Source organism: Anthonomus grandis, chromosome 12, assembly GCF_022605725.1.
Source record: "Anthonomus grandis grandis chromosome 12, icAntGran1.3, whole genome shotgun sequence".
In the NCBI taxonomy this organism is placed as follows: domain Eukaryota; kingdom Metazoa; phylum Arthropoda; class Insecta; order Coleoptera; family Curculionidae; genus Anthonomus; species Anthonomus grandis.
The window spans coordinates 9,727,787-9,753,664 of NC_065557.1; the positions used below are offsets into that span (position 1 = coordinate 9,727,787).

At 30.7% G+C, this 25,878-nt stretch overlaps 3 protein-coding genes across 4 annotated transcripts; 2 read left to right on the top strand and 1 right to left on the bottom strand.

Moving 5' to 3' along the window:
- Positions 1-537: 537 nt before the first annotated feature.
- Positions 538-2,951, bottom strand: LOC126742906 (myrosinase 1-like). The gene is made up of 12 exons (XM_050449766.1): positions 2,786-2,951; positions 2,412-2,581; positions 2,258-2,360; positions 2,113-2,203; positions 1,845-2,060; positions 1,675-1,795; positions 1,520-1,614; positions 1,295-1,464; positions 1,104-1,243; positions 932-1,053; positions 772-878; positions 538-713 (listed from the first exon to the last, which is right to left on the bottom strand). The coding sequence occupies exons 1-12, from the start codon at positions 2,824-2,826 to the stop codon at positions 587-589; spliced, it is 1,503 nt and encodes a 500-aa protein (XP_050305723.1). The 5' UTR covers positions 2,827-2,951; the 3' UTR covers positions 538-586.
- A 1,830-nt stretch (positions 2,952-4,781) lies between these two features.
- LOC126743305 (lactase/phlorizin hydrolase-like) lies at positions 4,782-19,365 on the top strand. The gene is made up of 23 exons (XM_050450335.1): positions 4,782-4,926; positions 4,981-5,129; positions 5,188-5,290; positions 5,348-5,438; positions 5,492-5,663; positions 5,718-5,882; positions 5,943-6,037; positions 10,834-11,003; positions 11,053-11,139; positions 11,191-11,365; positions 11,420-11,526; positions 11,583-11,698; positions 12,268-12,301; positions 12,359-12,489; positions 12,550-12,743; positions 17,826-18,038; positions 18,101-18,224; positions 18,277-18,371; positions 18,423-18,592; positions 18,649-18,719; positions 18,775-18,965; positions 19,016-19,122; positions 19,177-19,365. The coding sequence occupies exons 1-23, from the start codon at positions 4,880-4,882 to the stop codon at positions 19,289-19,291; spliced, it is 2,922 nt and encodes a 973-aa protein (XP_050306292.1). The 5' UTR covers positions 4,782-4,879; the 3' UTR covers positions 19,292-19,365.
- Positions 19,366-22,830: 3,465 nt separating this feature from the next.
- LOC126742912 (myrosinase 1-like) lies at positions 22,831-25,230 on the top strand. Of its 2 annotated transcripts, XM_050449774.1 has the most exons (12): positions 22,831-22,968; positions 23,030-23,144; positions 23,199-23,429; positions 23,483-23,685; positions 23,739-23,872; positions 23,930-24,024; positions 24,077-24,246; positions 24,298-24,374; positions 24,425-24,615; positions 24,866-24,972; positions 25,034-25,088; positions 25,119-25,230. In XM_050449774.1, exons 1-12 carry the CDS (start codon positions 22,931-22,933, stop codon positions 25,158-25,160), a joined length of 1,458 nt encoding a protein of 485 aa, XP_050305731.1. In that variant the 5' UTR covers positions 22,831-22,930; the 3' UTR covers positions 25,161-25,230. The 2 variants fall into 2 exon arrangements, with proteins under 2 accessions (XP_050305731.1, XP_050305730.1); XM_050449773.1 differs by having other exon boundaries at positions 25,034-25,230.
- The last annotated feature ends 648 nt before the right edge of the window (positions 25,231-25,878 follow it).

The following is a 25,878-nucleotide window of genomic DNA, read 5'->3' on the forward strand; positions in this document are numbered from 1 at the left end:
TGGAAGACTGTTCCAGTATATTAAAATTCTTTGATTTGATTGCTGACGATCCCCATTTTAATATTTAGAGTTCTTAAGATTTGACTTAATACATTAAAGCTGTTAACGTATAAAAACGTAATTTTCTAGTAAGATATTATGGGAGGCATTGCAGTTATACTATGTATAATTAAATTTTGCAATACGCTTACGAGGGAATTTTAAATGAGAATTTTCAGGTAGACATTGGACAAAATATACTCTATAAAAACTGCTATTGTTTTTCAAATTGAGTAAAATTAATTCACATTAATGAAAAGGTCATCACTGACAGGTACAGTAATAATGTTGCCAAATTTAATTATCTTTGTATGCAATTTCTTCTGGGACCGACTAAACCCCGGGCCTGGTAAAGTGTATTATTTAAAGCTTTCGGCTTCAGCCCACCAAAATCCTGTATGTCAAAATTATTCATCACCATATTGTCTCCATGCTATAAGTCAAATATTTTAGGCTGTACATATTAGTATATTGTACAACCAAAAAAAAAACAAAAAATCTGAGAAATCATTTTATTCAACAAATAAGGCAAAACACTTTTTACAAATTATTCTTCGCATTGTTCGACCAAGCAATACGTACTGACAGTCCGTTGGTACCATTTAGCTGAATCCTTAAATGTTCTGGTACGATTGTCGCTATCGAAGTCAACATTTATGATACCATACCTTTGACTAAAAAAAAAATTCAGATAAAAAAATATTTTTTTCCATTTCCCTTATTGTTTCTTACGTATATCCTTTGGCCCATTCGAAATTATCCATAAAACTCCAGGTGGTGTATCCAGCTACATTAACTCCATCTTCTAGGATGGCATCGAGCATATTACTTAGATAACCCTAAAATCATATGTTTATAAAATAATTATTTTTAGTAATTTAGCTTTTAATACCTGTAGATAATCAATTCTTGTTTGATCATTTAAAGTAGGGTCACTAGACCAACCGTTTTCAGTCACATATATTTCGCCAGGGTTGTAATTTTTCCAGACATAGTTCAAAAGCCCTCTCATACCTAAAGGGATATTTTGTGTTATGTGTTTATGTTTCTATTAAAATTCTTACCATATGGGTAAGACCAAAGCCAGCTAGCAGTAGAATTAACCCAATCATCACCATGTGTAGTAGAAACTCCAGTATCCAGATAGAAATTTGGCTCACCGGCTGCTGGCTCATCTATGGCAGATACTATGGTAGAGGTATAACTATAATAGAAGATATTAGAATTTTTGTTAGAAGTTTAATGGACTGCTTACTGGTTGAGTCCAAAGAAGTCAAAAGTGCCTTTAACAAACTCGATCTCGTCATCAGACCAAGCTGGTAGTCTGGAGCCTGATAATCCTTCCATTGCGCTACGTTTGGCCACTCTGTCAATCATAATTTGTGGCCAATTACCGATATAAATCGGGTGTGCAAACCATCCAAGCTACAAAGTTATTTTTAAATTAGTAAGTAACCACAGACTTCTCAATAGTACTTACATTAAATTCGTATTCCCACTCAGTGGCTGTTTTATCATCTTCGGAGTCAGTGGCAGGCATGTTATAAGTAGCATCAAGAACTAAGCTTACTTTTCCTAAAATGATTAAATATTTATGAAAGTGTTATATATTTTTTTAATTATTGTTTATCTTACCTCCTTGAGTGGCAGCAAATTCGTCATGGTAAATATGGTAACCAATGGCGTGAGCTAAGATTTGAGTTCTGGCACATTGGTAGATCCCATCGCCAATCATTTTAATTCCAGGTGCCATTTCCTGAAAAAATGTGTTAAAAAATTTGATATTATTATAACTTCATACTTACTCCATTACCATATCCTTCAGTGCAAGTTGTATGAGGTTCATTAACAGTAGTCCAAAGTTTAACATAAGGCCCCAAATTCTGAAACACTATTCTGGCGTATTCACCGAATCTATCAGCAGTGGAATCATTTAGCCAACCACCTTGTTCCTGGAGGGTTTGAGGTAGATCCCAATGATATAGAGTTACTAATGGTGTAATGTCATTTGCCAGAAGCTCCTATGAAACCTTTATTAACTAAGAGGTTCATATAAAGGCTACTAAACCTTACTTTTACAAAATTTACATAATAATCGACACCTGCTTGATTGTAGCTATCCAGGTATCCTGTGGGAAGAATTCTTGGCCAAGCAATAGAAAATCTATAAATATTCATTTGGTTATAATTAGTTTTGCTTTTATGCTAGTGATTATACCTGTACAACTTGACACCGAGCTCCTTGAGGAGTTGAATGTCCTCCCTCCATTTGTGGTAAGAATCACATGCAACATCAGCGTTTTTATGATCATCACTTCTACCTATAAATATAATAATTAAATAACAATAAAATACAAAATACAGTAAGTTACTTGGGTCTTCGTGTAGCCAATGGTCCCAAATACTTTCGCCCTTTCCATCTTCATTCCACGCTCCTTCGATTTGAGCGGAAGCGGTGGCTGTACCCCATAAGAAAGAAGATGGGAATTTTTTGTTTGTAATCTGGGTTTGTTGCTTGGCAGGTAGACTTGCACCTAGAGCCCTATGAAAGATTGTATTCATTATTATTATTTATTTTAATTATAGAAACGGAATTTTAAAGCATATTTCCTTTATGAATAGAGCCTTTGATTACTCCTATAGAATTTGCAAAGTTTGAGTGACGTTACTAAATATTTATTACCCAAAATATTTACTCGAGCTTTAATCGTAAAAAAAAATAAATTTTAAATGATAGTCAACTTACCCTGAAAGTAAACCAAACGCGATGAACAAAACCGCATTCATTTTGCCAATGACTATTATACGATTTCAATAATAGTCTTAAGTTTACTCCAAGGAATGTGATTTTTATACTAAGATCTTATCAAAAACACTCGAAAAATGGATTATAGATACACAATTTACCGAAAGCAGTTATTCATATTTTTTAACAACAAGTAGGTAAATACGGGGTTTTTTTTATGTGTGCTTATTTATATTGTTACCTTGAACATACACTAATTAGAATACGTTGTAAAGCGCAGTGATGTGAATTATATTTTATTTACAAAGCAAGAATTTGGAATTGAATCAAAGCTTATAGGCATGGCATTTATATAAAAATGCAAAATTTTGAAAATATATTTATTCGTTATTGTATTTGCCTTTAAGTCTGGCTGTTGTTAGAGAAATATTCATTTCCACTTTCGTCTTGGAATAAGTGATAACATTCTGATCTCTCGAAATATTAGCATAGCAGTCCTATAATATAGTCTTAATTACCTTGATGTGCTGATTTAATCGTATTTAATAATTGATGAACATGATATCAATATAAACATTTACCTTTATTTTTTCCAGTATTTTTAATAATTGCACTGAAAACACTGATGATATAAAAAAATTTAACCAATTTTTTTCTATCTAACAAAAGTTCAATATACTATAAATCTAGCTCAGAAAAGCGTTAAACTACTATTCTCAAGAATTTTGGATAATTTTTGCAATAAATAGTCTTTGTGTTAAATCTATCTTACATAAATGCAAGTAGGTTTAGCATATAAAATTTAAAGTACCAAAAAAATCTATTCTCCTTTTTGACTAAGTATCATGAAAAAAAAGGTTAAATTATATTCGGAAAAGGTCTGGATAAAATAAAAGAAAAAAACTCTTTAAAGAGAATAATAAAATAATAACTATTGTCTATTAATACCAATGTTGTGTTCAACTTGCTAGAAAAAGTAAGCGACAAACCTCAAAACACAGGCAGCATAATTTAAAAAAATTTAGTAATTTTACAAGAATATCTATATAAAAATAAATACGAGAAAAGCTTAAGAATTCCACTGTTAAATTATTATTAAATTGTGTTAATTATTGGTAAATATCCTTAATTACTTACATATACACATTTGAAAAATTTCTTTTGTGAGTGCTGAAATACTCATGCGTTAATACCTTACTTGTGGTTAGCGCTGAGAATATTAATCCTTTAATGAAATGTCATAATATTTAGAAGAATATTCTGTTAAAATATTTCTTATTTCTTGAATCATTTTCTAAGTCAAACTATTATAAAAAAATTGTTCAAGAATATAAGTATTTTTAAGTAGTGGAGTCTAAGAGCAATATTGATTTCTTTAAAGTTTAGAATATAATAAAGGTATTAATATGAAAGAAACGAATCTAGAAGAATGCTAAATATTAGTTTAAAATCATAGACTATAGTCTTGAGTTCTTAAAGGTTAATATTGAGTTAATAGGTCTATAATTTTTGATTATTATATATATATTATAATTCTTGTCTCATTTTTTTAATTAAGGAGTATTTGATGCAATAAATATGCTAGGAATATTCCAGTCCAGAAAAGCGTTTTTGAAATGATGATATCTAAGAATAGTGTGTTACACAGGCTATCCATTTATTTTAAAGTCCAAAATCTACAAATCCAACTGGACTATCTTGATACTAAAAGCAATTGTAAGTACCTACTTAAGTAAAATATTTAAAAAAATAATGAAACAAAAACACTCTAAATAAAGAGGTATTTTTAACTGGAAAATGAAATTAACAGGTCAGGACTTCTAGATCTGTTCCCATTGATGCTATAAAATGATCTATTACCAATAATTCAAATGTTGTTCCTATAATTTGTCAATGCCGATTTTAAGAGACTTTCCATGAAGGATTTTATAAACTGGATGTCCTTTCAATCTCAAAAACTAATTTACTTAAAGTCCCCTTCTGCCTGTCATCTTATAATAGCACTCAAGGTTGTTATTTTAATTTACGTAATTATTTTACATTACACCATTAATCGGTTTTATAACATTGTCTTTAATGTATTGCACTTAAATAATGAAGTTTCCAAATTTTATTTTCCTCTGCCTCTTAGGGATTATCAGGTAATTTTTAAAATTTATTTTTTATTAAACTAAATTGATTATAACTTATTTAAGTTCCAAAGCAGATGAAAATATAACGGCCAAATATTTTCCTGAATCTTTTAAATTTGGAGTAGCAACTGCAGCTTACCAAATAGAAGGCGCGTGGGACGAAGATGGAAAAGGTGAAAATATGTGGGATAGGTTCCTTCATGATAATTCCAGTAAGTTCTATTTCTTAAGACTTAAAAGAAACTACATTTTATATATTGTATTATATAGGTAGAACCACTGATGGAAAAAACGCTGACGTAGCATGCGACTCTTACCATAAGTGGAGGGAAGATATTGAACTTCTTAAGGAGTTTGGAGTAAGCGTATACAGGTATGTAACTATTATCTAATATATTATTATTTATTCATATTTATATTATTGCGGCAGGTTCTCTATTTCCTGGGCAAGGATCCTTCCAGATGGCACCACCAACAAGATTAACCAGGCTGGCGTTGATTATTATCTAAATATCCTAAAAGTATTTTTTTTTCAAATATTTTAATATAAGAAAACTTTGAATACAAATTTTAGGAGCTTAAAGCAAACAATATCGAACCACTTGTAACCTTGTATCATTGGGACTTACCTCAACACCTTAGCGAACTAGGGGGTTGGCTTAATCCCCAAATAGCAGACTATTTTGGCGAATATGCCAGAACGGTTTTTAGGTTATTTGGTGATTATGTTAAAATGTGGGCTACAGGTGAAGTAGAATGTCCTAGAAACAAAAACATTATTAAAAATTTTCAAATTTTAGTAAACGAACCAAAATCAACTTGTCTCTTGGGTTATGGTAATACCATGAATGCACCCGGTGTGGCTTTGATTGGTGATGGTGTTTATCAATGTGCCAAAATTCAACTGTTGGCACATGCTAAAGCTTATCATATTTATCATGATAACTTTGCTGCAGTACAAGGAGGTTACTCATTATTTCTTTTTTTGTAACTCTCATGTTTATAAAAAATTATGTATATTTTAGGCAAAATCAGTTTGGTTCTTGATACCCCTTGGCATGAGCCTGCTAGTGATAGTGATTTAGATAAAGAAGCTGCTGAAAGGGAATTCCAGTTTGGAGTAAGTATGAAAAAGTGTTTTATAGGAGAATTTGATAAAAAATTGATTTTATATTGGTCAAATCATCAGCGAGTTAATAATGAGAGGTGCCATCAGTTCACTTTTCAGCAAAAGTTCTTATATTGTCATGAATTCTCAATGTTTTGAATTGAAAGTAATGTACTGTGTTATATTGTATAAAATTTGTATCAAAGCCATACTAGAGCATTACACACAAAAAAAATATCAACTGAAAGCAGCCATATACACAGTAAAAAATTCCGTGTTAATTTTTACACCAATTCTGGTCCAGAAAAGTCCACCACTTCTGCGTGTATATTTTACACAAATTATATTCGTAATTTATACGAAAAGCATCGTGTATAAAATTTACACCAAGTTGTGTTACTTATAATACACTATATAGTGTAACTTTTACACCTAGTAATGTATAATATACACCCTTCCGTGTAGATTTTATTTATATTAATCACACTCGATCGTGTTAAATTTATACTAAGCCGTACTTAGAGCATACACCATATGGTGTAAAATTATTTTTAAAGTTTGGGATATTGTACACAGTTATGTGTAAACTGAAAATAAAAAACTGTTATAGGTATATAATATTTTATTATATTAAGAAACAAAAGCAAAACAAAAAACATAGAAGCCAAAATTTTTAAATTTTATATTTACCAAAATCTCCATTTGGCAATAACTCATAAATGTGGGTACTATCATTATATTAATGTGTTTGGGAACTATTTAATCACCCGGGGGCGCTGCATCTGTTCTCTAGATAATTACTAAACATCCCGGATTTAATTTGATAAATAAGGAGAGATAATCCTCTTCAAGATGCTTTCACTTTTATTACGTTATACTAATGCATATTATTACTTAGCCTTATTGATAATATCCTGGTATGAATCTTCTCCATTATTTATGTTGTTGATATGCTTCAATTTAAACGCAAATAGGTGAGCCATTTACACAAAATAAAAATCTCAGGGCACAAACGCGAAACACATGGCAGACCAGACACGGCGCACGCAACCACTTACCACTCTGTCGTGTACAAATACACGCTATTTTTTTTTACTGTGTAATCTATTGTTTTTAATTGTCAACTCTAATTTCTAGTAAGGGATGTACATACTTCTTTGATCTTTATAAATTGAATACGTTTTCAGCATAAAAGACATATATCTAAGAAAATATTAATGCAGGTGAATTTACTTGAGAAACTTCTAAATTTCCTAAATATTTTCTAGATCTGGAACAAGTTTCCTTGATATTTATTATTTAAAAAAAAATCTTCTGGTTATTATGCAAAACCATTATATGTGGTCGACTGAAAGATATTGAAAGCTAGAATGACTTAGTTTTGTGAAAAAATTTAATGAAAGGTATATTATAGCAATCAAAAGATGACCCTAGTTTACTTACAAATTTTTTAGTTTTATAAATGTATCTTTAGCTAAAACCAAAATGTTTGTTTTCAAAGAATCGTTTTCGAGATTTTTGCAAGAAATGTCCTGTTTTTTGTGCCATAGTGCAGTTATTACCTGAAATATCAAAAAAAAATGAGCGTTATTTTTTTAAAGTGCATAAATTTTTAAGGCAATATATGATTTGTGTCAATTTAAGTCACGTTATTAAAAGTTAAAAAAAAAGTCAGTTTTGACTTTTTTTTTCAAATCATCAACGTTTATCGACTTTTTTCTATAAAAACTTATGTTTCAATTGCAACATAAATTATGTGGGTCTAAAAATAATTCTGTCACCTACATTTTAAGCCAAAGCTCGTCCAAATCTAAAAAAAAAAATTGAGAATTATAACGCGTTATGTACATGAAGACAATTTAATTGCCTGGCATATAAACTCTTGATGTATACAGTCCCTGCAGAAGTGAACAATGTTAACCTGTATATTCAGTCATGCTAAATAGCTGTTCTAAGGGTCACTATAATTAAAACCAATGTTCATTTTATACGCAAATTTGTACTACATATAGGTCAACAATAAAATAGGTTAACACTTTTTAGACAGGAAACTCCCATAAGAGTCGATAGAGCACTGAACCGTTGATCAATGCCACGCCCTCTGAATGTTGAGGAGTAGTACTAACCGAAAACCAAAACGGGTTTATAACGTTATAGTAGCGGGAAATTTAAAATTTGATTATGGCGCCAAATTTGAATTTTGCTCTATTATACCGTGCATTTAAATATAGTGAGACATGTGTGGTTCTTTTAGAAATTATAGTTGTCAAATTAAAAAAGTGATACATTGGGACTTTCCTTCGTCTACATATTAAATAAAGTCCTTGATTCATCACTTTTTCTATTTGCATACTAGAATTTCCCATACATTTACTACTAGATACATAGGTCTGAGTTTCGTAAATGAATCAAGAAATAGTCACAAAATGTCAACATACAACTTAATTTAATTAGGAGCTTTGTTGTATGAAGAACAAACTTTGCAAAGTAGAATTTATTTAAGGTGTTTCAAAAAGTTAAGGTTATATAACGCCAATAAAAATTTTTAAAAATCACCAAGAAATTACGGCATATTCAACTCACCAATAAATAGTGTAATATTCCTGAGTAAATATTGTAAATTAAATATATATTTATATCTATAGTACCAAACAATTTTTTAATCAAAGCTTGATTATTGTCTAAAGAAAGCATCTCGTGCTAAGCTTTTACGAGCCTCGAAGAGAAATATGATATTGCTTCCAAGCAGTTGAAAATTTAAGCAGCAAATTTGTTTCTGAACCTCACCTGCCTAAAGGAATATAATTTTTTTCTTTCAGGAAATTAAAGTCTTGACATTAACTGTCTGAAGCAAGCATTGCATACTAAAGTGTAACAGTTACTCTGTTTCTGGACCTCAACTACCTAGAAGTATAAAATTATTTTTTTTAAGTCAATAAATTAATTATTTAAACCATTCGGAGTCCATAAGAGCGTCAATGATTAACAATTTCTTTATTGAAGATTTTTGGTGGTACTTCTATAAAAGATTGATTTGAAACTTTAGAGAGAAAATTGTCCATTTGATGGTAATAACTGACCAGGAACTAAAATGGTTCTCCAAGACATTTTTAATTTTCAAGCAATTTTATATAAGAAGATCTCAGTAAAGTAAATACCTTAAAGAAACTTAGATTTTTTTTAATAAAAATTGAAACTTTTCAGTTTGGTGTCGATGTAAACCCGGTATACGTAGACAACCGGCCAAAAATAATAAATAATAAAATTACTGCTAAAAGTATACGAGAAGACTTGGAATTCTTCATATTCTCAGAAAACATCAATCATCATTAATATCAGACATCATCCAACAATAAACCTTTATTAGAGCATAAATTGAATAGCTTTAATCATTGACTTGATGATAATAACCAACGAGGATCCATGATTGTTAAGTAAATGCATTGGAGAAAATCATTCAAATGTCGAAAATAAGTATTCTGAATTGCAATTTATGTGTATTGTATTGTATAAAATTTAAATCAAAGCCATACGAGAGCAACACATAGAGAACGAATATTAATTGAAAGTGTTTGATCATATATTCTTTTCATATCTAGTTTTAAATAAGGGATGTATTTTTTAGGGCTTCATTGACGTTTGCGTGTTTAAACCAAAAGACCAAAATCTATATCTAAGAAAATCATAATGAAGGTGAATATATAGTTAAGAAAGCTTAAGGTTAAGTTCCTTAAATTCTTGGATGCGATTTATTGAGTTTGGAGGTTATGCACATTTAGTATGCGTGGCCGAGAAATAATAAAAAGTAGAATCTCCAAGTATTATAAAAAAATAAGACTTGAATCATTAGTAAAAGTATACGATCATCGAAATGATCAATTACATTAATTTGAATACTTTGTCCTCAGTATGTAAAGTACTTACGAAACCTTTAAAATCGTTGCGCTACAACCCATTAAGGGAGAGATGTCAAAAATTATGAACCTTCTGTAAAATTAAACTTCTGTGAAATTAATGTGCGACAGTCGCGTTTAAGCTCGATTCTTAATTATTCTAGTCAGTTGAAGCCGATATAATGATTTTAAGTCAACAGTTTTTGCTACAGCCTAAAAGAAATGAAAAATTAATACTACCGCCTAGAAAACAACGGATCTGGGTTGTAAGAATAGATTTGAAGAAATATCCAATTGTTTATAATACCTGGAAGTAAACCAATTGCTTGGAAATATACAGGAATTACTTACTAGTTCAGAAATTGCCTTAACAGGAAAAAATTAACAGTTACCATATGCATTGAAGAATCTAGAAATAGCTTAACACTGGCTAAAAGAAATTAAAAATGGCTTATATTAGCTCCAGGTAAAGTTAAATATGAATTACTGATGAAATAGTTCAAAAATCGACAAGGAAACCATTATTTTTGAAAGAAAGCATTCATCTATCATAGACTTAAAATGTTTTAGTGCGATTCTAAAAAAATACTTAGATAATACTGAAATTAAATGTCCTTCTGATAGTTTTAAACGAAACTTAAATTAAATCTACAGTAGAGCAATGAACAGAAAATATCAATTAAGGAGCATCAATTAATTAGCAGCAAAGTAGTCAGGGCATCTGTAGTGTCTAGTAAAGGATTCACTACCAATTTGATGATAATAGCCGATGAGGAACTAAATTTGTTTTCTCAATGAATATCAAATTCCATGAAAATCTTAATGAAAATGAATGCATTGAAGGATGTTATTTTTAAATTTGCTCATTATCTGATATTCTTAAAATAAAATTTTAACAGCTTATAACATTTTCAGTTTGGTTGGTATGCAAACCCAGTATACGTGGGCGATTGGCCCGAAATGATGAAAACTAGAATCGCCGATAGAAGTACACGAGAAGGCTTAGCCTTCTCCAGATTGCCAGAATTTACCGCAGAAGAAATCAACTACATCAATGGCACTTTTGACTACTTTGGCCTTAACATGTAAGAATTTTTTATAATTCTTTTTCAATTTCTAATTTCCTAATTTTAGCTACACCGGGTACTTAGTAAACTACATTGACGATTATCCAGTAGGCACTCCTAGCTACTGGTCAGACAAAGGAAATAATGTGTATAGGTAACCACTTGATAAACTTCAATTAACACAATATGACATGTGAACTTTCAGCGACCCCTCTTGGCCTCAGTCTTCAACAGATTGGCTAAGGTACTATCCAGAAGCAATAAGAAAACTTGTCAATTATGTCAACGACAAATACAACCCTGGTGAGATTTTTATTACTGAAAATGGGTGGGCTGATACTGGAGTAATAGATGATCAGGATAGGGTTAGATATCACAGGGTAAGTTTACCTAATTAAAGTTTAAAAAAAAACTGTTAAAATAAATTCTTTAAGGGATACTTGAGCAACCTTTTGGATGCTATACTAGAAGATGGCGTCAATGTCGTTGGTTATACTGCATGGAGTCTTATGGATAACTTTGAGTGGGCATCAGGATATACGTAAGGTTATTAGGATATTTTTAGATCATTGAATAATGGTTGTAATATATTTTTAGGCAAAGGTTAGGGTTAATCCATGTGGATCATGATAGTCCAAATAGAACCAGAACCTGGAAGTCATCTGGAAAGTATTATCAGCAAGTTGTTAAGACAAGGTGTTTAGTTGATTCATGTACAAATTAAAAATTTAGTAAAATTATTTTTTTGTAACTCATTGATTATGTATCACTAAGCTTAATAAAAATAATTTATGGTTTAATGAACATGTTGTTTTAAAGCTGAAAATTCAATAAAGAATTTTTTACCTTCTCCTAAAAATTAACATAAATTCAATATATGAAAATTTTCCTGCAAAACGCTATGAAGCCCTAAAAGCGCCTCTAAACCGGTTAAAAAAGTATTTAAATGCAGAAAATCTAAAATTCTAATTTAGTATAATTTCGTGTTTACTAAAGAGATAAAAATCAGTGAATTTTTATTTTATTTGAAAACCTTTGGCAAAAAAAATTATTATTTAGATTCAAGTACTTAAGTCTCTTCGTTTTTTAAATAAAAAATATATATTTCACGTTACGTAGTAACATCAATAACATTTTTAATTCCCACTTTAGATTACAACAGCTTATTACACAAACACTCAAAAAATTGCGTGATAAGTGGGAAAAGAGATTTAAAAAAACTGAATAAATATTTTGACATTTGCACTTGAAAATCAGAAATTTGCAGAAATGAGAACTGTAGGGATCATCCTCTTTGCATTGGCCGCTCTTTCCAGGTAAAATTTCAATATTTTTATTTATTTTTTAATCAAAATATTTTTTTTTTAATTTAGAGCTGAAGACGTCAAAAAGTTCCCAGATAATTTTAAATTCGGTTCAGCTGGTGCCTCTTATCAAATTGAGGGTGCCTGGAATGAAGATGGAAGAGGACCAAGTATCTGGGACACTTTTGTGCATACACCAGGTATATTATTCACTCTAGTTGTATTTTTACTGAAAATAAAAAATTGCAATAAAAATATAGGTCATGTCAAGAATAATGCTACTGGCGATATAGCTTGTGACTCGTACCACAAATACAAGGAAGATGTGGCCATTTTAAAAGATCTGGGTGTTCAGGTGTACAGATTCTCCATTTCTTGGTCCAGAATTATGCCAGATGGTACCCCATATCAAATTAATCAAGCTGGTATCAACTATTATTTAAATCTTATTAAGGTATGAATTAGATTTATTTTATTTAATTGGATTTGGTTTTAAATGAAGATTAACTATGTAATGTAGTCTTCTGATAATTTATTGCAAACAAGATCTATGAAGCCGTTTTTACTCATTTAAAGCTTTTACCCAATTAATGCCATATGGATAATTTATTATCTTATTACTAAAATCCCTCGTCAGGCTAGGGATTTTAGTAATAAGTAATAGTAATAATATCCCTAGTAAGCTAGCCAAGCCATCGTGGACTTAGTTCTGTTAAGTTGCTGACCATTATTTAAAATACGCTACCAGTTTCATTTAAATTCTAGATCTGCGATACGAGTCATGTTTGTCTATACCCCTAGATCAGGTATTTATAAGCAGGCTGACCTCGTGTCATTAAAACTGATTTAAATAAGTTTGGTTTCATCTCTAAACAGAAATGGTCATTTAATACTGAATTTGCCAAGGCTCTTAACGCTTCTTTTGACGGAATCTATACGGTTTCTACTAGTCTATCTTAAAAATAGTTTGAAGAAACATAAAACTTTGACAAAAAACTAAAGTTATTGACAAAATACTTCTGGGTGCAGTTTCAAACCTAAGCTTAAAGCAGTAGGCAGGACATTCAACTAACGTTAGCAATTTTAACTATGTTTTATTAAAATATTGTTTAACTAATTAAGGCTAAGAAGAAAAACTTTTCAATTTATCCTATGTTTTTAATGGTGATGACCTCAAAGTAATTTCTAAAAGCTCAAGTTGGTTAAAGATATTATCTAGATAAAGTATATTGAGTATTTGATTGCTCCAGAACTCTGATCGCTATGATTCTCCCACTTTATTTAGGTAGGTATTTAGGTTAGGTATTTAGGCCTGAATTGTTTACTGTCTACAAACTTCATTTGAGGGATCAATAATCAACATGAGGGTAAAAAAGGATTTGTCTTATAATTATCCTTTTTTTTCAAGTTTCTTCTTCTATTTTCTGTTTATTATGTCATGGAGAAAGCAAAATCACAGTTCTTTTTTGGTCTTATTGAAAGGTAATCTTGGAGGACTAGGTAGCACCATACCTATATATTATAAAAACCTTGCTTATAGCTATTTAAGGCCGAAAAGGAAAGTTTATCACGTTCCCCAGGTTTTTGATGGTGATAAGCTCAGAGTAATTTCTGGCAGCAGTAATTAAGCTCAAGTCTGCTTAAAGATATTACTTGGATGAAGCAAATTGAGTATTTGGTAGCTCCAGTTAGGTAGTTAAGGTTTTTCCCTTTATTTAGCTTATATATATTCTGTCCAATATCGGCAGAACTAGTTGGGAAATAATTTCATTCGCCTACAACAGTCATTTTCCACCTATAAGTATTATATTTCAAATTAGGGTGCATAAATCAATATGAAGGTAAATTACAACTTGATTAATAATGTATTTTCTTTGCTTCTGCCTTTTGTTGTGCCACTGAGAAAGCCCTAGAATTATTTATATCTTAGTGGCACTTTATCTGAGAAACTTTTAAATGCATTCATAAAATTTTCTACTGGAGATTAACGTTCTTAGTAAGCGACTATCTGTGTGGTAACTTATTGTTCTTTTTTTATCAGGTCATAAAAGTCTTATAGTTTTTATTGATCTCTTAATGTTAAATTTCTTCTTATGAGTATCATAGATCAACTAAGGGTTCATCAATTAATATGAGGATAAAATAAGGCTTGGTTAATAGTCTTTCTTTTTTTTTTCTAAACTTCTTGCTCCATTTTCTCTTTGTAGTATTACTGAGAAAGCCTAAGAGTTTTATATGCTTGAATTAAAACTTGAAATAAAAATCAGTGGTCTTGATGCATCACTATCTGCACGGTAACTTTCTTTTATCTGGTTGAAGAAGCCTTATAGTTTTTTGTTAGTCTTTTGATAACTTGTGAAGGGCTGTTGTGAGTAATGGGCTTAAATATCAGATGTAGAATAAATTTAACTTTAATTAAGATTAGATTAAATTACATTAGATTAGACTAGATAGATTTGATGCTCAGTCCTACTCATGTACACCATTCTTTTGTAAGCTTAGGCTTCTTTACAGGATAAGGTTACTTCTCCTTGAGGTTTGTCATGAGTAATTCTAATGCTGGTCTCTTAACCCACAGTTGTCTCAGCTGTACGGGTGGCAAGCAGTCGACAAATCCATAGAATCAAGGTTTTATTCAAATTTCTCTTCTTTCGGGCATTTTTGAACCCCTGCATGAGACATGCTCCAGATATATTTAGAAAAGCGCGAATGGGCTTTCGAATTCTTATTCTGGCTTTTCTGGATAATTTATGTTAGTTGACATAGTACGGTTTCTGTTGATCTGCCCACTCTATAAGAATGTTGACACGAATGTAGAGATTCTCTCTCCAGAATGCCATTCCTGATATGGTTGTCTAGAATTTTTCCATTGTTTTTATAATGAAAGATGTAAGACTGAAGTCTAAAAGATTTGAAGCATCCTTTTTCCTTTCCCATCGTTTTCTATTATTTATGATATAAAGGTGGCTCTTGCTTTTCGCCAGCAGTAAATAATGTATCCCGACGCTAAATTCGTTCTTAGTATGCTACCCAGATGAAAAAAAAAATTATTTTGTCCGTTTTGTAAAAGCAGAGGAAAAATTCACTTTTTTGGAATTGGTATAATTTATGGGACCCATTTCTATAGATTTGCACCATAAAAAGTGTATTTCAAGTAGTAGGATGGCTTGCTCCTCTTCTTCCTTTATGTAGGTACCATCTGGTTTTTTAAGGGCTATTATAAAGTATGCTCCTCCCTTAGCCATTGTTGCTTTGTGAAGTCTAGCAGCAGTTGAAGTGTTAACGATTTTCTTACAGAAGTGCAGTCTTTTGATGTTCTTTATTATTTTGTTTTATAGAGTAAGCACTTCGGTGCATACCTGCCAGTTGCCGTCTCTTTTTGCTGAATTGAAAAATTGGGATTTTCCGGGTGTGAATTTCACTATGGTGCAACTTTAACAGGTCTCTCACTGGTCACTGGGTAGCTTCAGTCAAAGGTCTTATTTATTAGACCTCATTAGAGCCTCAAGGTCGGTTGTCATTAAGTATTGAAGCAGTGGTAGACACAATCTGCTCCAATATTGACTCAGCTCTTGCACTTCTGCTCATGGTGTTAAGGGCCCTTTAGCAAAATATCCTGTCGCAATTACTATAATTACTTATTGGTGACCCCAATGTCGAGATTTACGATAATAGCTGTTGGAACAAGTTCCGTATCATGAATCAGTATATACATAATTAATGTTTCTTATGAGAATGCAGGATCTGGGTGATTCATGTTTTTGATTCATGTTTTGAATCGAAAATTTGCTAATTTTGCAATTACATTTAATTGAATAATTCAAGATACGCCTAATAAAAGTTTTTGAAACTTTGCACAAGGGTTTGCCGATTGGTCTCTTTAAAAAGTTATCTTCCTTTTTTTCTATAAAATGTACAGGGAAGCCAATAATTGACCCTCTTAAAATTTACATGGGTTGGTATATTACTTTTGATATTTTATATGACAAACCCTTGATTTTCCCTCGATTAATCCAAGTTTTTTAATAAAAATAGTCCTAGATCTTGCTTAGCAAACATCCGCACAATCACATCGCAGGATGTCCGTTTATGTTGCACGTTGATTTGCTAAATTGGAAGACTTGGATCTGACAGAAGTCCCTTCTAGGTTTTTTTAAGCCACTTTACTAATCTCCACTGGGTCCCAAAAGCCTATTTTCTTCTTTACTGCTGATGACATTTTCATCAACAGAGGTGACTGTGTTGACATTGAGATCGGTCCAGGCCTATAAAGTAAATAGATCAAGTTCCATTCAAATCTGTAGTGAATAATGTATCTCTTTGCCTTGATGCTCTCCGTAGATTTGGTGTCAATCCCAATAGTAAGCACCTGGCCAAAGCCTTTTCTTTTGGAACTTAATACTTTCCAGGTTTTCGTAGAGGTTTCTAAATTCTTAACCTTGATTAGAAAGAGCCATGATGCCTTGCCCTTTGGTCCTTGGATGAAACATGTTGATGTTATGGGCTTTTCGAATGTCATCTCCTCTTTTTGCTGCCTCTTTTCATTCTTTTAACTTGGGTGCTAAGTCAATTCACAATTCACAAGTATTATTTCCGTTACTAATTACCTCTATTAATTTCAAGAGAGCTTTTGGTTTCATCTCTAGACAAAAATAATCATTTGATACTGAATTTGCCAAGGCTCCTAACGCTTCTTTTGATGGGATCCATATAAGGTTTCTACTAGTCTATCTCCAAAATAGTTTGAAGTTAAATAAAACTTCTACAAGAAACTAAAGTTATTGACAAAATACTTCTGGGTGCAGTTTCAAACATAAACTTAAAGAAAAAGGCAGGACAATCGGTAAAACGTCAGCAATTGTAACTATATTTAGCCTGATACTACTGAAATAGTACTATATCCTGATATACTGACCCTGCACAAATTTGTAGTGAACAATGTATCCCTTTGCTTTGATGCTCTCTGCAAACATGGTGTCAATCCCAATAGTGAGCACCTGGCCAGAGCCATTTCCTTTGGAACTTAATAATTTCCTGGTTTTCGTAGACATTTCTAAATTCTTAACCTTGATTAGTATCGAAAGAGCCATGATGCCTTGCCCTTTGGTCCTTAGATGAAACATGCTAATGTTATGGGCTTTTCGGATGTCATCTCCTCTTTTTGCTGCCTCTTTCCATTACTTTAACTTGGGTGCTAAGTCAATTCGCAATTCACAAGTATTATTTCCATGCGAAAGTGGATACCTAAGAACTGCACACCCTTAGATAAACTATTAATCATTTCTTATGTGAATAGCTTCCTCAACATCCGTAAGTTATTCAAAGCTTAGAGTTGCCCCTGGATAATCTTTAGGCAGTACTGCGATTCTACTCTTAGCGATATGTCATGACTCAAGCTTACCTGCATTAATTTAGCTTTTAACTGACAATCACTTATTAAATCTCATACAAATTCTAGTACCCTTATTGATATACATTAAACCCTAGGGAATAATTTCACATTATCTATGTTGCTCAAATTTATGTACCTTACTAGGAACTCCAAGCCAACGGTATTGAACCTCTAGTTACTTTATACCACTGGGACCTCCCTCAAAACTTAGAGGATCTTGGGGGCTGGCTTAATCCTCAAATTGCGGACTACTTTGGGGACTATGCAAGAGTAGTTTACAAATATTTGGGTCCCTATGTCAAATATTGGGTAACCATTAACGAACCGGGAACCACTTGTGCCACTGGCTATGGACAGGTATGGAAAAAAAGAAAAGTGATTTAAATTGTTCTTAATAATTAAAATGTTCATGTATCCAGGGTATTCATGCTCCAGGAAAGTATCTTATCGGTGATGGTATTTACCAATGTGCTGCCAACAGTATCAGAGCCCATGCCAAGGCTTACCATATTTATGATGATGAATTTAGAGCAGAACAAGGAGGCAAGTCTGATTTAAATTAGTATTTTCAACAATATTTCACAATATTTTTTAGGTAAGGTAACTTTAAACATCCCTAGTGCCATGTACTATCCAAAAACCAATAGCAGCAAAGATATTGAAGCAGCTGAAAGGTCTTTTGAATTCAATGTGAGTTAAAATACATTGTAACTATTCAAATTTATAGAAGTTTTTATATAGGTTGGTTTGTATGCTAACGCCATCTACAAGGAAAACTGGCCACAAGTAGTAATCGATCGCATTGCCAACAGGAGCAAGTTAGAAGGCTACTCCTTTTCCAGACTTCCAGAATTCACTAAGGAAGAAATCGATTACTTTAAAGGGACCTACGATTACTTTGCCCTTAACATGTAAATCTACTTGCAGATGGCTCTAATGTGTTTTTCTAACATATTTAAACTTTTAGGTATACTAGCTCTATAATTGAATATGCTGATGAATGGGACATCCAGAAGCCAACTTACTGGCTTGATATTGGTAAATTCTCTAAGAACAATTATGCTTATTTTTTAATTCTATTTTTTTTTGTTAGGAACTATTGGTTCAGTAGATCCCTCATGGCCTCAATCTGCATCCTCATGGCTCAACTCTGACCCTCCTGGCATCAGACATATTTTGAATTACATAAACGACAAATACAATCCAGGAGAGTTTGTAATTACCGAAAATGGTTGGTCTGACTTGGGAGATCTAGATGACCAAGGCAGAATTACTTATTTTAAGGTAGAAAGCTTCTGATTTCATAATTAAAATAATAATAACTTCTCTTCTAGGGTTATTTGAGTAATATTTTAGATGCTATTTTAGAAGATGGAGTTAATGTAACTGGGTATACTTTGTGGAGTTTGTTGGATAACTTTGAATGGGCTGAAGGATATACGTATGTGAATTTGGATTATTGTTAATTTAAAGAAATATAATATTTCCTTTTTAGTCAAAGGTTCGGTATTGTTCAAGTGGACTTTGATAGTCCAAACAGGACCAGGACATATAAGAGTTCAGCTGAATGGTACAAGAGAGTGGTGGCTGCCAGAGCGATTGTGGATTAGATTGTCTGCTTATAAATTATTAATATAAAATGTGTGTAAACAAAATAAATGAATTAATTAAAAAAAGCAACAAACTAACTTTTAATTTTTGCCTCCTGAGACTAAAAATTAAATATTAGGAATAAACACATTATTTAAGAATATTGCTAGCATTGGGGATGATAATTTTATATTAATTTTTTTTAAATAACCCAGACATTAATAATTAAACCTCTTATTCTTTTCATCAATCTAATGATTACCACTGGTATATATCCCAAACTAGTTAAAAATACTGTAACTATACACATTCGTAAATTCCATATCTTATTTTTTAATTCTGAATTAGAAGAATACATGTTTGTTGATATTTTTAGACCTGACGAAGGCGTTTGATACTGTAGCGTATTCTACCTATAATATGATCTTACGGCAAAAAGTTAGAATTGGTGGTTGAAACTTATAGGAGAATTGTCTATTTTTTTGCACTTTTAAAAATGTTTGACCTTTTTCAAGGGTGAAGGTAATTGTTAATATTTGTGTTAAATGACTGTGCAATTTACCTTTTTTTAAACAGTAAAGATTTATTATGTAGTTTATGTTTTATCTCATTTATGTAGTTTAGGTCATTTATTGGCCTTTTTAGGTACCTATTAATGAAGTTTTTTTTTTCTCCAGATACCTCTGGTAATTTTTTTATTTATTTTAGGCAGTTGGCCTTAATTTGGGTTTCCTTCAGGTAGTTTAAGGCAGATTTTAATTATGAAAATGACCTTTTTTCTTAAGTCTAAAGGTTTTATCACTTATGATACTTGTGGGGAAAAAGTGTATGCAAAACAAAAGTTTATTCTTAATATTAAGCCAAGATAAACCTAGCTTTATGTGCTTAATATTTAATAAATGGAATAGAATTATGTTTATTGTTTGAACGAAAAAAGGTCAATTTAAGATAAAGCAAAATACTAAGATTATCATGTTGATAGTCAAAGATGGGATCTTCATATTCATTATATATTATTCCAGATAGTAATAGATAGTAATATACACCACTAATTATTATATTACATTCAATTAAAATATATTATGTATAATAAGCCCTCAATTATTTAAAATATTTGTATTTTAGTATTATTATTTTATTAAATAATCATAAAACACAGAAAATAATACTAAACTTCTATTTTTATACAGAACGATCAAGCATAGTCTTAAATAGATTTTTTTCCCAATGATAAATAATATATTTAAGCATCAACATTAAAAAAACCTTGTTTTAAGTGCATAACTTAAATGGATACGGCTTTCATTCTGCTCGGCTCTTTTACCTTTGGCCTTTTTGTAGTTTAAATAATAAACCTATAAGATATTTAAAAGGGTTTCTTAGTTTTGTTTGTTAATTTATGTGGCATTTTCTTAAAGAAAATAAGTATAATAATATTGTATGACTAGTATGTACCTTACTTATTAATAAATTAATAAAAAATTATAAAATTAAAAAATTATAGGTGTAATTATGTGAGTTTAATAAATACCATATTTATAAAAAATTAATTTAGTGACTTAATTTTCTAAAGCAAGTAAATAACATTTTTGTAACGTAACTTTTTTAATTATAATGATGTATGAGAAGTTGAAAGAATAAGTTCCCAAAAAAAAACTTTAATTATTTGTTTCCCTAATTTTTTTCTGTCCGACGAAATTGATTATATAAAATTTGTTAATATATTATTATTATTTTATTATACTTTTCGTACTGATAACAAACTGGATCAAATAAACAACGAATAAATTAAATATTGATTACAAAAATGTGATTACGTCAACATGATAAATACATTCTCCAAAAAATCAATTTAATGATTGATATAATTCCTTGAAGTAAATTAGTAATTTTTTTCTTGAAATAAAATTTAAAAAGTGACTTTTTTCATTTTGATCATGAGAGAAAAAGTGATAAAATAAATTTTCTATAAAAGAGCCTTCGATTATTTAATTCCTTAAACTACCATATATTGTCTGCAAGCAAAATGGAGTGCAGTGTTAGTTCAAATAAGAAACAAATAGGAAAATTGGAAATTTGTCAAAAATAATAATAAAATCAACCTTTTAACTAAATTAGTAAATTTTTTTGTTGATTAGCTTTTTTTTAAAAATATGATGTAAGTAAAAATTTAGAATAAACTCTCCGACATAGAGCTTAAAATAATATACTTTATTATAATTTGTCTACTAGATTAAAAAAAGAAATTGAGTTAAAAAATTTTGAAATCACAAGATTCTGATAATACCAGTTTAATTAATACGTATGAAATTCAACTCTATATATCTTCAGCCAGAGAGCATATAAACAACTAAGATTCCTCATTAGGAATAGCGCTGATTCTGATCAATTTAACACAATTATTAGTCTTTATATTACTATATTGAGCCTACATTTGGAATATGCTTTCAAAAAAAAAATGAATTAAAAATTGTCAAAAAATTACAAATCTATATTCACGTCAGTTTATTAAATATAATCTCAATAAAATCAATTAAATATTGTACTCTGCAACAACAAATGAGTATTTAAAATTTGATAATGTGAGAAAAAATTATAAATATTATCTCTAGAATTCCTTAGGCTTTTTTACTACTATATTACTAGGTATAGTAAGAACTGGTGAATTAAACATAATTATTACATTTTATATTTATACACTTAGACCACACTAAAAATCTTTTTTCTACATCTGGATACCTTAATCTTTATAGATCATATTGATAAAGTACAAAAAAGATATCTTAACTGCAGGCAATATAATATAAACACTAAGTTACGGTCTCATATAGAAGCATTCTAGACAAATTTAATCTTAAAAGTCAATCGCAGATCCAAAAAATCAATAGACTAAGTTGTTGTTTATCAAATTCTTGATTATATAAAATATAAAGACTGTGATTTAATTAGATATTCGAATATACGAGACATTTTCATAGTAGATCCACGCAGTATATCAATAAACAGATTGTTAAAAATTTGCAATCAAATATATAATTATTCAATAATATCGTTAATTCAATCAAGAATAAATTAATTAGTGGTGTGTAGCAATTTTTATGATAGCTTAGATTAGATTTAATTTTCCTATTTTTTTATTTTACTTTAATAATTTTTTTCTCTTTCTTATTTAATTCTTTATTGCCTTTTACTTGTGAAGGATCCTCCAGATTGATTTAAATAAAACAAGATTTACTTTTCTTTACTTTAATTTTTTCACCATCTTGATCTAAAAACCGTAACCTCAATTTCCCTTTTTTACATCATCTCTTTTACGTCACGACATCTGTCATACATACGACAGTTGGCAGGAAATTCAAAATTTTAAACATATCTTCTACAATTGTAACTACCGTGTGTGCTTTGTAATAAGAACGAGAAAGAACTATAAATAAATTCCTTAAGAAAGACCTTAAAAGCTTTAAATTATTTAATTCCTTACTTCATCAAGCAAAATAAAAACAGAAAATAAAAACTCTAATAAAAATACTGGTCTAGTGCGTATTATCTAGTAATTAAAAAAAAAACGAAAACACTCTATTTTTGATAAATCACTTATCACTTTGATAACGTTATGTATTATAAAAAATAAAATACCTTTACATATTAAGCATTCCAAAATGTACCGAACTTTCGTACTTTTTCTTCTTATAAGCAGGTAACACATTTTTCGACAATTTTATTTTTTTTAAATATTTTCAAATTATCACCCACCCCAGCACCTACTGCGACAGCTCTACCTTAAACAATCACCACTTTCCCAAAAACTTTAAATTAGGTGCAGCTACTGCAGCTTACCAAATAGAAGGTGGCTGGAATGAAGATGGAAAAGGGGTAAGTAAGTGAATAATAAAATATTTAAATATATAATCTTTGCATATTTGTAAGGTTCATATGTGGGACTGGTACACCCATACCTTTCCAGAAAAAATAAAGTTCAACTATACAGCAGATGTGGCTTGCGATAGCTACCACAAATGGGAAGAGGATGTTAAATTACTTAAGAACTTAGGGGTAAGCCATTATAGGATGTCTATATCGTGGAGCAGGATATTACCTAATGGGACTGCCAACAATATAAACCTAAAAGGAGTTGAGTATTACCTCAATATATTTAAGGTAAGCAAGGGCAGTACCTTCTTATTTTAGATAATATTAGAGATAATATATAGGCACTAAAGGAGGCTAACATTGAACCAATGGTAACACTGTACCACTGGGACTTGCCCATTTATTTTCACGAAATGGGTGGCTGGTACAACCCTCTATTAGCAAAATATTTTGGCGAGTATGCCAGAGTTTGTTATAAATATTTTGGGGAATATGTTAAGACATGGATTACTATAAACGAACCACAATCAACCTGTTTGGGAGGGTAAGACTTTTGCTATATATGGTGGAACCACATATTAATTTTTCTATATTAAGTTATGCTGAAGGCACAAAGGCTCCAGGGTATATCCATATGGGCGAAGGCCTTTATCAATGTGCATATGTCCACTTGCTAGCTCACGCAAGTGCTTACCATATTTATGATAAAGAATTTAGAGAAGCTCAACAAGGTAACATAAGAATACGTATTCGTTAAAAAAACTTACTAATAATATCGTAAATTTTAGGAAGAATTTCAATAGTAATTGACTCAGGATGGGCTGAACCAGCTTCGGATAGTGATTCTGATGTTTCAGCCGCTCAGGTGGAGAGGGATTTTGTGGTAAAATTATTTAAAAAAATATGTAAAATTATTATTTATATAAGCTTTTCAGTTGGGTATTTATGCAAATCCTATATACAATGGTGACTGGCCACAAGCTGTCATAGATAATGTAGCTCAAAGGAGTTATTTGGAAGGATTTCCAAAATCGAGGTTGCCTCAATTAACGCAAGAAGAAATTGATTTTATTAATGGAACATCAGATTTCTTTTGTCTTAATACGTAATTCGATAAAAATTAAGTTAAAAACTATGATTTAGTGAAATTTTTTAGGTATTCAACAAATTATATTACTTCGGGTAACAAAGTAAATGAAAGCATTGGAGATCCAAGTTACTACCTTGACAAAGGTAAGAGGTTCCATAATAATATCAGTATATTGAAAATAACTTTCTTAAAGGTACGTCCTCTTTTGTGGATCCTTCCTGGCCCTCAGATGTCCAGTGGGTCCACTTAGTGCCATGGGGTTTCCGTAAATTACTAAAATACGTTTATGAACACTTCAATCATCCTGAAATATTTGTAACTGAAAATGGATGGGCGGACTTAACAGGCCAACTGAATGATACTAATAGGATTACTTATATTAGTGTAAGAATCTATAATTTTACCTTTATTTACCTAAAAATTAAAAATTTTCACCCTATGGTTTTATAGAAAAAGCTGTTTTTCTTCAATATAAGAAAACGTGTGTATGTAAACCAGGTGGTGTGTAAGAGCGAGCATCCTCTGTTGTTTATCTCTGTAATTTAAATTCACATAAGTGGAAGGACGTTTCTTTTACTCGTACAAAAGCTACTTTTGACACTACATATTATCTGATCTATTTGTTCTCTTATAGGAGTATCTCAGTGCATTGCTTGATGCTCACTACGAAGATGGTGTTAATGTTACTGGCTATACAGTGTGGAGTTTGCTGGATAATTTTGAGTGGACCAATGGCTATACGTAATATATTATTTGCTATATTATTTTGGTTTAATAGATTAACAATATTTACTAATTTTAGGCAAAAATTGGGTCTAGTTCAAGTGGACTTTCAAAGCGAAAACCGTACAAGGACCCCAAAAGATTCTTTCAAATGGTATCAAGGTGTTATAGAAAAAAGATGTCTGGTAGAGGAGTGTATTGAATAAAAATTAAATAATGAAAATTTTAATCACTGGATATTATAAAATAAATTGTTTTTTTAATCATTAAAAGGCAGTTTCACCTTTTATTAAATTTTTTTAATACACCATAAACATATTAAAAGAAGTTATGAAAAGCTGTAAATATTAAGTATAGATTGGTGAAAGAACGAGCCATTAAAGTTTAAGACTGTACAAATAGATGTCGCCTATTGTACTATTTATAAAAAAAGAAAACGTGTATAAACCAAATATTTATCACAAGTTATTTAAATTTCATCCCTTTGCGGTGGTAAGATTAACCCCTAAAAATTTAAATCAAAATAGGGCTCGAGTAATATCTTATTTTAAAGATATTTCGGTCTAGATTATAGAAAAACAATATATCCCGCTAGTTTTTGGTCGCTACTATCTTTAACCCTTTCGCGTCGATTGGGACATACTTGTCCCATCAAAAATTTGGTTTTAAAAAGGCGACTTTTTTATTTGCTAAACTTTAGTATCTCTTAATTCATTTCTTTATTAGTACCTACCGCAATGACAAAAATAGATTAACTTTATTATTTTATTAACTTATTTTTTTAACGTAAGTATAGTGTGGGCTATATATGTCCCAATAGTAAAATAAACCAAGATCAAGAAAATCATATTATTTATTTTTTTTCAAAGAAATACAACATTAGGAGTGATAAGATGAGAAACATTCTTTACATAGTGGTACGTC

Coding starts and splice junctions, on each gene's coding strand:
- LOC126742906 (XM_050449766.1), bottom strand. CDS start 2,826: ATGAATGCGGTTTTGTTCATCGCGTTTGGTTTACTTTCAGG. Junction 2,204..2,257: donor CTCGGTGTCAAGTTGTACAG/GTATAATCACTA, acceptor GAATATTTATAG/ATTTTCTATTGCTTGGCCAA. Junction 1,244..1,294: donor GACTTCTTTGGACTCAACCA/GTAAGCAGTCCA, acceptor CTTCTATTATAG/TTATACCTCTACCATAGTAT.
- LOC126742912 (XM_050449773.1), top strand. CDS start 22,931: ATGTACCGAACTTTCGTACTTTTTCTTCTTATAAGCAG. Junction 23,873..23,929: donor ATTTAGAGAAGCTCAACAAG/GTAACATAAGAA, acceptor CGTAAATTTTAG/GAAGAATTTCAATAGTAATT. Junction 24,616..24,865: donor ATAGGATTACTTATATTAGT/GTAAGAATCTAT, acceptor GTTCTCTTATAG/GAGTATCTCAGTGCATTGCT.
- LOC126743305 (XM_050450335.1), top strand. CDS start 4,880: ATGAAGTTTCCAAATTTTATTTTCCTCTGCCTCTTAGGGATTATCAG. Junction 5,439..5,491: donor ATTATCTAAATATCCTAAAA/GTATTTTTTTTT, acceptor TACAAATTTTAG/GAGCTTAAAGCAAACAATAT. Junction 12,302..12,358: donor GCATTGGCCGCTCTTTCCAG/GTAAAATTTCAA, acceptor TTTTTAATTTAG/AGCTGAAGACGTCAAAAAGT.